Source organism: Pleurodeles waltl, chromosome 8 (assembly GCF_031143425.1).
Source record: "Pleurodeles waltl isolate 20211129_DDA chromosome 8, aPleWal1.hap1.20221129, whole genome shotgun sequence".
NCBI lineage: Eukaryota > Metazoa > Chordata > Amphibia > Caudata > Salamandridae > Pleurodeles > Pleurodeles waltl.
This window is the reverse complement of record NC_090447.1, coordinates 1434536983-1434550114: the sequence shown is the minus strand read 5'-3', so window position 1 is coordinate 1434550114 and position 13132 is coordinate 1434536983. Positions and strand designations below refer to the sequence as shown.

Below are 13132 nucleotides of genomic sequence, written 5' to 3'. Positions count from 1 at the left end.
TGCTTTATTAATATGCATAACTTATTTTATCAGACTTCTCTGTCAAGGAGCTTTAAAGAAAAAAGGGGGTAATGTCCATACTTTGCCACCAGCCCGTCAAGAGTCACCCATCATGTGTGACACATACACCTTTTATTGCACTGTATTGCATACCCGCAAGCAGAGGAAAAGATCACGCAAAATATCCTCAGAGTGCATATTGCTGAAGCCACAAACAACTATTTTTCATCCTTTATATTTGTAACATTGTTTCCCACATTGTTGCTCCACAGCACTTGCCTCCGCTCTCTAGTCTCCCGTTTACTGAATATTCCTTTCTCCTTTACCCATCGGGACGGTTGTGCCCATGCTCTCTCACAACCTTTTCAAGTGCCATGACAACCTACATCGGTTGAAAGCTGCCCCCACAGACTCGCTCAGCACACAAGTGTGGAGGGACAGAGAGACTAGCAGACATAGGCCGAAAAGTGGGAAGAGAAAGATAGAAACAAGATAGAAACATTATAATAACAAGAAAGAGTACCAGCTCAATGGTGGTGAAGAGGGATTAAAGATACTTCGGAGGGTAGGGAAAATATAGGTACTTCAAGAAATCGGTGAGTATACATATTGAAGTGACAGAGAGGGAAGTGGAACAGGCACATTTGAGAGGCGAGGCTATGATGAGAGAGAGGAGGGCAACGAGAAACATACACAAAGTGTGTGTCTGTGTAAGAGTGTCCTGGAGAGAAAAGGATAAGTGAAAACAGAGCAAGTGACAGTAGGGAGTGGGTGATGGAACGTAAGTGTGGAAAAAATGTTGGCCTCGCTCCATTGAAGGAGTGTTTGTTACAAGGGTCATTTGAGATGGGGCACGTTGCTATCTAGCTCCTAGACTAGTAGGATACCAACTGGTGGAACTATGCTTCTAGCGGTTGGACTAAGAGAAGGCCGGCATCACACCCGTTCAAGCTATGGTTGGGTAGATGCCCACCTGCTACGCTAGTACAGGATCTATGAAGAAGGGGTGCTTCTACTACTGATGCTCTGCTGTAGCTGTTTTATGGAGAAGGGTTTTTGTCCGCTGTTTTTGTCCACTTGTGCCTGTTTTGTAAAGCAGAGAAATTTACCTCTCGATTCACAAGTTATTTTCTGAGGAAGGGTAGCTTCCAAGTTCATCCATTTGTTGGACCAGTTCTAGCAGTGTGAGAGAACCTTGCACTTCAGCCACCTTTTCTGTGCCCACTGCTCAGAGTGTGCTGGTGGTGACGGTGATTTGCACCAACCTTACTTTTGGGACCAGGACTATTTATAATCATTAAATTGTGACACACTACATAAGAAAGAAAGGCAGAAAAGTGAAAAAGGCGAATGAAAAAAACATAGGTTAACAGTGACAATGAAGAATGAAAAATAACCCTTTACAGTGACATTAAGGGCCAGATGTATCAAAGGGTTTTACCCATTCTGTGTCTATGGGAAAATGTGTTCGTACATATGGCCCTAAGAAACAGTAAGTACAGGATGATAGAGGAAATAACTAGGATAAGGAGTCAAGATTATATTGTCTCCCTTATTGGCAACCCTGGCATTTGGCAATGTTCAGAGCATTAGTTCTCTTTTTTTTTTTTTTTTTTACAAATCAAGCACTGCCTGTAACCACGGGCGTCAGTTCACCAAAATGTCTGGACTTGTGGAAGTGACGTCACATACCCTTTGACCCTAATGACATCACAAGGTATGACATCAGATGACTGTCTACTCTGGTGGCGTCAGGGGAAGTGTTTCCACATAACCTTCAAGTCCAACCACATCATAGAAGCGATCTCTCACCTAAAATGTAAGCTTCGTCAAAATAGAAAAATATTATAAAAGTAAAAAATAAGCATTATTAACTGGAGGACGGTAATGATATGCCAACGGTGCAGCTCTGAAATGTCATGGGCACATTTCCAAATAAAATATAACATAAAATACTCTATTGTTCACCTGTTTTGGAAGACCTGTGCCGGTTTGTACCACCAGTTCTGCCTACAGTTGTACTGAGCCTAAATCAATACAATTTGTGCAAGTCTGATATTCTTTTTAATTTAGTTACTATGAAAATGTGTAAATGTTTCACTACACTGCTGTTCGGTGACTTTTTTCTGGTGTTTTATGTTCACTGCAACTTAATTATGTGTTGGCATTTTCAGATCACAGCTCAGACAGGAGCAATTCCTTGAACAAAGATTAGTACACGCAATTCTGAGCTTATTTTTAATATCGGACCCTTCTGCGTTACACTCTTTAATCCTCTAAAAAAATTGAGAGAAATAAAGACATATGCTAAGGAAGCTTTCTCACCTTGCCCCCTCTGATGCTAGGGGTCGCAAGGACCGTGCCAGGGGTGGCAAAAGTCACATTAGTGGTCGCAACTGCGACCCCTGGTTACCCCTAAATGATGCTCATGCTTGCAAGTATTCTTTGTGTTGGGGAAGCTTGCACTTACTCCGCCCAAGCCGCAATTGTGTCGTATGTTAGTAAAGCGATATATATAGTTTTTCACTCTACAAAAGCCAAATCAGTAGCAATGTGAATTCTTCTTTTAATGCACTCTGTGAACGGAAGAGTGCACTACTGCGAAATGAGTGAACAGCGGGCAGTTTTGGTTTAACATATAAGTCAAACAAATTTCAAAATAGACTGAACAACTTTGCTGAATTATAAAACATAGGAGTCAACAGCTTGAAGCCATGCCACATTTTCCTGCAATCCTGGCTTTTTAGCAAACAGCATTTGCGTGTTTAGACTTTTGAGCCCATGGGAACCTATTATGTGTCTGTGTTATGCGCCATGGGGATACTGCACGAGCCAACTGCAAGTGACCAGGTGTTGCCGCACCAGGCAGGGATTGCTGGGTTCCGGAAAACAGAGTCAGAAGCTTCCAGGTCTGTTCCTGCAGCTGGTAAAAACAATCGCACGTGGCTGCAAGCAGGGGTTCCAGGGCTAGGCATAGCCCAGCCACCCCCTTGTAGAGTCCAGCTGGACTCATTCTAGTGTTTCTGCCGGCCACTCTGCTGAGGGCTGGTCTTGCATATGTAACCCACACCCACCCAACACAGACGTCACCAGTCAGGTGACCCTGCCAATAAAAGGGCCCGGGCGCACGTGCCTGAGGCCAGTTCAGTACCACCCTATCTGCGTCACCTTATTTACCAGCATGAGGGCCTAGGGCCCCACATTACATTGGCGACGAGTGGGATCTGAAACCCCACGTGGTCGCAGATATGGACTCAACTCGGTGGAAGAAAGAGAGAAGCGAGGCCGTCGCAGCCCCGGTCCCAATGGTGTAAAAGGGGGTGAGTGATGCTGATCAGCGCGTCCCGCAGCACTGCCAAAAAGGCTGCGGTGCTGAAAGTAAATAAAGCGCTGTGAGGCATGTGTTCCCGGTGCCCCCAGAAGGAATTGCCCTGAGCGCGCCCCACCCCAGAGTCAGCACATGGGTAGAAGGCGCTTTTGCGCGCCGTGAAGAAATGAATGGCCAAAAGAAAAAAAAAAAAGATTGGGGCCCGTTTAATCTTAAATAATGGTGCTCCCGCGCACCAAAGAAAATAAGGAGGAATGCCCAGGGCCGCCCCTCTGCACAAGCACTCGGTGCTGACCTGCACTGGAATGGAGAACATGGTGCGATCCGCACCGAGGAAAAAGAAAATTACCGGGGCCGTTTCCCCTTTCACTTTTAAAGTGGCGCTGTCGCGCGCTGTGAGAAGTTGCCAAAGTGTGGCCGGGGCCGGTGCCCCTTTTCATCTGAAGAACGGTGCTCTCGCGCACCTACGAAAATGCCCAGGGCCGCCCCCACCCCAAAAATGCCGAAAAACGGCCGCAGCACGGAGGACTGCTGCGGCCGCAAGGTGAGATCCCCGATGGTGCTGTAATGCACTTCAAAGGAAACGAAAATGCCCAGGGGCTGCCCCCCTTGTCCCGGCAGGAATTAAAGAAAGTGGTGCAGACACGCACCGAAAATGATCTGAAATAACATGGTGCATCCAAGCACCAGATGCCCAGGGCCGCGCCCCCACCTCCAACAAATGAATAAAGGTGCTCACACGCACCTAGATAGAAAGAAGAAGAAAAAAAATGTGCCCGGAGCCCCCACCCTCACTGCCGTTGGTGCCATCTGCATGCCTCTTCAAACGAGGCTGTGCAGTTTAAAAAAAAAAAAATGGACAGAAGAAGAAAACAGGAAAGAGAGAAGATAGAAAATAAATAAAATTGCACTTACCTGCAGCCCCCACCAGCATGAGGAGTCCTCCGGGCAGCATGTCCTCCTCACCGGCATCTGTTCAAACAAACGAGGCCGGTGAGAGGTAAGACTGTCTTCAAGCTAGAAAAAAAAAGAGTGCACTACTGGCATCCAGTGGCCAGAATCGGTACTGCACCCTATTTCTGTTTTAAAGGTAAAAGAAGCTTGGATGAAGGCAAGTTTACAGCAGCACCTTTAGAAAGTGACTGCTCCAAACCAAGAGTGCGCCCGCAGACAGAAACGGCGCAGAAGACGGAAACGGCGAGGAAGAAGGAAGCGACGCTGGAAAAGGGAAGAAGACTGCAGCTGTCCCAGCCAAGCTGCAACTGTGAGAAACGGACGCAAGTGCCACGTGAGGTACGAAGAGAGCGCGCATGGTCTGCGCAGCCCCTGGCGGCCAGCTGCCGCCACCGCCGAAAGAACGCCACATGCCCCAGCAGTGATGGACATCACCGCAGGACAAGAAAGGGACATGCCAGGCGTTGCCACGGGACGCCCAGAAAAAAAAGAGACTGTCACGTGCGCAGCGTGCACAGAGAGCTGTGCCCGAGAATGTGACGACATGGGTAAAGTCCGTGAAGATGGAGAGAGTACCCGATAGCGTGACGTAACGCACGGAAAAAGAGGCCATGTCAGCTGGCCACACAACAACAGAAGATGGCCACCGTTGGCCCATCACTGAGCAGGTCATCTGAACTGACCGACCCTGCCAGAGCAGATGGCAGGAGTGAGCGCCGAAACAGCGCAGCCTCGAGGCGCAAGAATGGTGCCTTCGAGTGAAAAGAAGGAGGAAGAGAGCGGGTACCCTCCTGCCAGAGAGAGGTCCACCAAGAGGATCCGGGAACAGACCAGACCGGGAGAGGTCTGCCTGAAGAGCAGATCATGTCCTACCCGCAGGACTCAGCCCGTGAGAGGCTGCGACCGAGGAAGATGCACCAGCAAAGGTGCAGTGTAGGTCCGTGTGAAGCAGCATGCGACCCGTGGCACAATGCCACGTCAAGGACAAAGAGGAAGATGTACCAGCAGAGGTGCAGCGCAAGGTCCATGTGCCGCAACATGTGACCTGTGGCACGACGCCACACCAAGGAGAAGAGAGAGTGGCACAATGCCAACAAGAAATGAGAGGAGTGTGACAGACCGGTCACACCACAGATCATCTCCATCGCAGGTGTGAAAGTGGAAGGAAGTAGAGTGACACAACTGAGGACTCGTGCGAGCAGATGAGGAGACACCCATCAGTACAAGACAGTCACCGGGGTGAGCAGACGTCACTGAAGACAGCGATGCGGGTAGTCCCCCACGCTTCCCAGTACGACCGTCCTGTCACCGGCTGCTTGGCTGTGATGGCATCCCTGACGCCGACTGCACAGGCCACACAAGACCCGCCGTGGCCACTACGTCCATCAAGTGGTCCTTCCGCTGACGAAGCCGCCGCCACCTGTTTGATCTGCAAAAGGATGAACAAAAACATCATCATCATGATGAGGTGCATCGCCCAATCATCGAAGGAGGAGCACAGCACCACCTGAGTGGAGACAGTCAGCAACAAGAACCGACGCTGACAAGGCATGTCTGGCAACGTAGAAACTTATCATCTGAACACCTGCCATGAGCCCCGTGAACCAGACGCCTGCCGGTGAGAGCAGACCAGATCATTTGGACCACCCACCTTTGGGGTTGCACAAGACTAGGACGTGGCCCTGTTAGGAGTTCAGAGAGACTCCTTTGGCGTGGCCGACGTTGGCCCGCACAGCCCACGCAGTCCCGCCGCAATCCAGGGACAAGGGCCTCCAACAAATTCCTGTGAGAGCGGAATATCGCTGAGAGATAATGCATCTGAGACAGCTCCACATCAGGCATCCGGAAGCACGGAGGTCTCATATCGAGAGACTGGTCACCTGAAGACTTTGCACTATGGCCAGAGCACCTGAATCCAGATGGCTCGAGCAAGCGGACCCTGCATCAACAACCCTTGTGGCTCCATGCGAGACTAGGATGTGGTCCTGTAGGCTGTTCCTCTGAGACGTCTTTGCTGGGCCTGAGATAGGCAAGCACAGCCCACACAGTCCCGTGGAAGCCCACGGAAGGGCCTCGAGGAGACTCCTGCTTGATGGAGGTCTGGCACGAGAGGGAAGGCTGCCGCTGCTCTGCCGCTGGACTCCCAGGTGCCCCAGGCCGTCACGTCATCTGCAGTCTTAGGAGGTAGACAATCTCCAGAGTCAGAATGCCGTCCAGAACTGTGTACAGTGGACTCACCACTGCTCCAGATGCACCCGCATCAGAAACTGTAAATAGACTTTGACCACATGAGCCCAGGCAGGACCCAATCAAAAATATCCAGCGAACTGTGAGGTCGTGGACAAGCAACTGAAGTATCTGGACTTCATCCACACAGTGTTCGTGCCCAGCTGTACCTGGTTAAATTATGGACTTGTGCGGAGGTGTCCGGGTGCTCCCAGCTGCGCCATGTCCAATGCAATTCTGCAGTCTGCCTTTTCGAGGCCGAGAGACGGATTGTGGTGCTTTGTTATTGTTTCTTTTACAAGTTGGACTTTTGTTTGGTTCCTCAATAAAGTCTGGGAGGGATGTAGAGTCCAGCTGGACTCATTCTAGTGTTTCTGCCAGCCACTCTGCTGAGGGCTGGTCTTACATATGTAACCCACACTCACCCAACACAGACGTCACCAGTCAGGTGACCCTGCCTATAAAAGGGGCCGGGCGCACGTTCCTGAGGCCAGTTCAGTACCACCCTACCACCGTGTCTGCGTCACCTTATTTACCAGCATGAGGGCCTAGGGCCCCACATTACACCCCTGACCCGCATCAGCACCACCAATGCTCTCCCTACCTGGCCCCGAGTCGGACCCCGCCCCTTATGAGTGACGAGCAGGGATGAGGGGACTTAGGAGGCAGTGGAAAGGGAGAGATATGCGAATTGTACTAAGTGAGAGAAACACAATATTCTGTAAAATAATGACCATTTTTCGGGCTTTCAAAACAGAGACAAGAAAGTGTCTTTGTTTTTGGCTTGGACTGAAAGCTACTGTTCTCAACAGTTCTTCAGAAAATACTTTTATTAGGGGAGGGGGTATAACAGCCCCAAATACCCCCTCCCCTGAAGCTACGCCCCTGCAGAGATGCCCAGATCAGCTTGCGAGCTGTTCCCCAGAGAGAAGCACGTGGGATTTGGAAAGGTCACACAGAGGCAGGCGGAAAATAAGAAACATCGCTTATTTTCCTATTTCAGTGTCACAGAGGCGCCTTGCAATCACAGCACGTGCACCCCCTTTCTTCCAGCCCCGCCTGCACCCTTGTTTGTGCAGGATGAGCAGCAGGGCGGCTTAAGGGTTGTGCGAGGGGTGCGACTTCAGGGGAACGCGGTGTAATAACAAAGGAAACTTGCGATTTAAAAGCACCTGCTGAAAAGTTCCTTGTGCATCTAGCATTCAGGAAATAATTAAAATGTCAATAAACATTTTGTGATTAATGTTCCCACTAGGGAAGGAGATGGGAGTTTTGTCTATGGGCAGCTTTAACTCACCATAAAGTAGCTAGAGGGTTAATATGCCTGCTGCTAAGAGCAGAACTATATTTTATGTGGGTAGCTGAGTGGATTAGTAAAGTCAGCCTTTACAGGTGCTTTAAAAAAAATTGATGTATGTGAAAGGGGAGCTATGGCAGTGGTCTAATGAAACTGAAGGACCTCCCACCCCCACTTGCAAAGTACCTGAAGGGGACTCCCTCCTCCCTGGACCAACTCAATCAATCAATCAATCAATCAATCATGGTATTTATAGAGTGCGCTACTCACCCGTGAGGGTCTCGAGGCGCGTGGGAGGGGGGTCACTGCTGCTCGAAGAGCCAGGTCTTGAGGCGCTTCCAGAAGGCGAGGTGGTCCTGGGTAGTCCAGAGGTGGGCAGGGAGGGAATTCCACGTCTTGGCTGCCAGGTAGGAGAAAGATTTCCCTCCAGCGTTAGTTCGGCAGATGCGAGGGACGGCGGCGAGAGCGAGGCTGGTAGAGCAAAGTTGACGGGTGGGCGTGTAGAAGGCGAGGCGACTGTTGAGGTATTCGGGGCCTTTGTTGTGGAGGGCTTTGTGTGCGGTGGTGAGGAGCCTGAAGGTGATCCTTTTGTTGACGGGTAGCCAGTGTAGGTGTTTCAGGTGGGCGGACTAGTGGAAGTGACGTCGCATACCCTTTGACCCAAATGACATCACAAGGTATGACATCAGATGACTGTCTACTCTGGTGGCGTCAGGGGAAGTGTTGCCACATAACCTTTAAGTCCAACCACATCATAGAAGCGCTCTCTCACCTAAAATGTAAGCTTCGTCAAAATAGAAAAATATTACAAAAGTAAAAAATAAGCATTATTAACTGGAGGACGGTAATGATATGCCAACGGTGCAGCTCTGAAATGTCATGGGCACATTTCCAAATAAAATGTAACATAAAATACTCTATTGTTCACCTGTTTTGGAAGACCTGTGCCGGTTTGTACCACCAGTTCTGCCTACAGTTGTACTGAGCCTAAATCAATACAATTTGTGCAAGTCTGATATTCTTTTTAATTTAGTTACTATGAAAATGTGTAAATGTTTCACTACACTGCTGTTCGGTGACTTTTTGCTGGTGTTTTATGTTCACTGCAACTTAATTATGTGTTGGCATTTTCAGATCACAGCTCAGACAGGAGCAATTCCTTGAACAAAGATTAGTACACGCAATTCTGAGCTTATTTTTAAAATCAGACCCTTCTGCGTTACACTCTTTAATCCTCTAACAAAATTGAGAGAAATAAAGACATATACTAAGGAAGCTTTCTCACCTTGCCTCCTCTGAGGCTAGGGGTCGCAAGGACCGTGCCAGGGGTGGCAAAAGTCACATCAGGGGTCGCAACTGCGACCCCTGGTTACCCCTAAATGATGCTCATGCTTGCAAGTATTCTTTGTGTTGGGGAAGCTTGCACTTACTCCGCCCAAGCCGCAATTGTGTCGTATGTTAGTGAAGCGATATATATAGTTTTTCACTCTACAAAAGCCAAATCAGTAGCAATGTGAATTCTTCTTTTAATGCACACTGTGAATAGAAGAGTGCACTACTGCGAAATGAGTGAACAGCGGGCAGTTTTGGTTTAACATATAAGTCAAACAAATTTCAAAATAGACTGAACAACTTTGCTGAATTATAAAACATAGGAGTCAACAGCTTGAAGCCATGCCACATTTTCTTGCAATCCTGGCTTTTTAGCAAACAGCATTTGCGTGTTTAGACTTTTGAGCCCATGGGAACCTATTATGTGTCTGTGTTATGCGCCATGGGGATACTGCACGAGCCAACTGCAAGTGACCAGGTGTTGCCGCACCAGGCAGGGATTGCTGGGTTCCGGAAAACAGAGTCAGAAGCTTCCAGGTCTGTTCCTGCAGCTGGTAAAAACAATTGCACGTGGCTGCAAGCAGGGGTTCCAGGGCTAGGCATAGCCCAGCCACCCCCTGACTCGCATCAGCACCACCGATCCTCTCCCTACCTGGCCCTGAGTCGGACCCCGCCCCTTATGAGTGACGAGCAGGGATGAGGGGACTTAGGAGGCAGTGGAAAGGGAGAGATATGCGAATTGTACTAAGTGAGAGAAACACAATATTCTGTAAAATAATGACCATTTTTCGGGCTTTCAAAACAGAGACAAGAAAGTGTCTTTGTTTTTGGCTTGGACTGAAAGCTACTGTTCTCAACAGTTCTTCAGAAAATCCTTTTATTAGGGGAGGGGGGTATAACAGCCCCAAATACCCCCTCCCCTGAAGCAACGCCCCTGCAGAGATGCCCAGATCAGCTTGCGAGCTGTTCCCCAGAGAGAAGCACGTGGGATTTGGAAAGGTCACACAGAGGCAGGCGGAAAATAAGAAACATCGCTTATTTTCCTATTTCAGTGTCACAGAGGCGCCTTGTAATCACAGCACGACATTTGTGGCCCCCTTTCTTCCAGCCCCGCCTGCGCCTTTGTTTGTGCAGGATCAGCAGCAGGGCGGCTTAAGGGTTATGCGAGGGGTGCGACCTCAGGGGAACGCGGTGTAATAACAAAGGAAACTTGCGATTTAAAAGCACCTGCTGAAAAGTTCCTTGTGTCTAGCATTCAGGAAATAATTAAAATGTCAATAAACATTTTGTGATTAATGTTCCCACTAGGGAAGGAGATGGGAGTTTTGTCTATGGGCAGCTTTAACTCACCATAAAGTAGCTAGAGGGTTAATATGCCTGCTGCTAAGAGCAGAACTATATTTTATGTGGGTAGCTGAGTGGATTAGTAAAGTCAGCCTTTACAGGTGCTTTAAAAAAAATTGATGTATGTGAAAGGGGAGCTATGGCAGTGGTCTAATGAAACTGAAGGACCTCCCACCCCCACTTGCAAAGTACCTGAAGGGGACTACCTCCTCCCTGGACCAAGTCAATCAATCAATCAATCAATCATGGTATTTATAGAGTGCGCTACTCACCTGTGAGGGTCTCAAGGCGCTGGGGGGGGGTCACTGCTGCTCGAAGAGCCAGGTCTTGAGGCGCTTCCAGAAGGCGAGGTGGTCCTGGGTAGTCCAGAGGTGGGCAGGGAGGGAATTCCACGTCTTGGCTGCCAGGTAGGAGAAAGATTTCCCTCCAGCATTGGTTCGGCGGATGCGAGGGACGGCGGCGAGAGCGAGGCTGGTAGAGCGAAGTTGACGGGTGGGCGTGTAGAAGGCGAGGCGACTGTTGAGGTATTCGGTGCCTTTGTTGTGGAGGGCTTTGTGTGCGGTGGTGAGGAGCCTGAAGGTGATCCTTTTGTTGACGGGTAGCCAGTGTAGGTGTTTCAGGTGGGCAGAGATGTGGCAGGGTATGTCGAGGATGAGGCGTGCAGAGCCTGCCGCCGCCTGTGCACTGTGCTGAGGGCCCCCCTGGAGCTGGAAACCGGACAGTAGGGGCTGCAGGGGGTTTTGTTACAACAATGCTAGGGAGAGATTTGTCCCAGGTGGTAGTGAGAGAATCCAAGAAGGTGGCCATAGGGTTGGGGGAGGGGCAAAAAAGACCGTCGCACAGGGCGCCACCAGCGCTAAAGCCGGCCCTGATGAGCAGTGGCGCAGGGTCGCTAGCGTGGTGTTGCCGGCCACCATCTTTACACAGCTTTCCCTTCGCTCCCAGGAACGAAGGTCGCGCGCCACTGGCATGTCCTTGTCGCTGTATCGAGCGCAAATAACACACGGATGCCAAAGCCGCTTACCGTTTTCATCAAGCTGAGCTTGTCCAGCCATAGCAGGGGGCAGCAGCTGGCCCTGGCCGGTGCCCCCCGGCGCTGCAGCCGCCCCGTCCTGCTTCCGCCCGCATCCTCCGATGCTTCTGTCGCACCGTGCGCCCCAGAGGTGCTCTCCGCTCCGCCTCGCAGCAAACAAGGGGCGCCTTGTCGGGTCAGTGCGCCAGGAAACTGCTGCGAGGAATGGGGAGGGTGATGGAAGGCGCCTCCTCCACGAGGGGTGTGCAAAAATAATGGGCTTTAAACAGAATGAGGCAAAGCGCCGCTGAACAAGATACCCACTCTCAAAGAGAAAACTGCGCCCTTCTCTGGCGCGATACCTACCAGCTTTTAAACTGGGTTTACACCAAAAGGCAGGTGGAAGCCAGTCGAATGTGCCGGGGCGCAGGCTTTACTCACAAATTCACAGGGCGTTCACTCACCGCTTCCTGTTCAGATCTGCACAATGAGCGTTGTTGGTGGAGGACAGCTTCTGTGCCATTACAGACTTTCAGCCTCCAAGAGTAGCAGCCAAGGGCATGGACGTCATTTAGGGGTCGCAGCTGCGACCCCTGGCTTGCCCCTTGCGACCCCTGGCACTGCATTTGTGACCACTGGCTTTTAAATTCATGTTGTGTACATGCATGCAGGTGAGAGTGTGCGCGGATGTGTGATTGTGTGCTTATGTGTAAGCATGTTGTGTGAGCTAATGTAAAGGCCAAATGGTGTATGATGTCAATTCCGCTACCCCAAACCATTTGGTGAATTGACATTCGTGACACCTTCAGTGAGCCACCGTCATACGTGACACCGTCATACGTGACACCGTCACCGTCATACGTGACACCTTCAGTGAGTCCCTCCGGCCGTTGCAGGCACGGGGAGATTGAGTGATGTGCCCAGGATCACAGGATGCTGAGTCCACCCCGAGACTGTAACCCGGTTCCTCCAGCTCCGACGTTGACAACTCAGATCCTTAACCTACACCCTCATGCACCGTTTAGGGCTTCTAGTTTTATGGTTTTAAACATGGGATTAAGAATCTCAGCATGCCTGCTTCGGATGTATATAAATCCAGGGCATTGATGCTCCAAGTGCAGTGGCACCAGGGTCAGAGGCCCGAGGTGCCCATTCGAACCTCATTATTGCTATCTTTAACAATTGAAAGAGCAAGGGGGGAGTAGGACCCATGACACACTAGCTACGCTATTTTGATAAAGCATGCCTGGAACAGAGTTGGCATTTGACTATCACTGAAAAACAAAACACATTGCATGTCTGCGAGGTCACATTTTTTGACAGAGGTCTGGATTTGGTCTCCTTAGTCTCTTGAGGCATAGTTGAAGGTCTCCCAATGTGTTGGTGATGAGAAGATCAACTTTGCAGAAAAAAGCTTCCTGGTGCAAAACAATGCACAGATACACCTGTGGTTGGAAATGCATGTACTGCGGGAGGACTGTAAGTGTCGAGGAAGATTCCAATAATGTGCCTGGTCACTTCCACAGCGTTGGTGGTAGCACATGACGGAAGACCACTGAAACACAACTTATGTAGTAATGTCCAGGGTTTGTGCCACTAAACATCAAAACAAGAAAAAAAGAAAACACTGTGGGTCTAA

At 49.9% G+C, this 13132-nt stretch overlaps 1 protein-coding gene across 2 annotated transcripts in view; it reads right to left on the bottom strand.

The window, feature by feature from the left end:
• B3GALT5 (beta-1,3-galactosyltransferase 5) overlaps positions 1 to 12022 on the bottom strand; it is a 34401-nt gene extending 22379 nt beyond the window's left edge. The window contains exon 1 of one of the 2 annotated variants that reach the window (XM_069202584.1): positions 11506 to 12022. In XM_069202584.1, coding sequence (XP_069058685.1) covers positions 11506 to 11514 — 9 coding nt within the window. In that variant the 5' untranslated portion in view covers positions 11515 to 12022. Of the gene's footprint in view, positions 1 to 4243; positions 4457 to 11505 lie in introns of those variants that run through there. The other variant, XM_069202583.1, reaches the window with a different exon arrangement.
• Positions 12023 to 13132: the final 1110 nt, after the last annotated feature.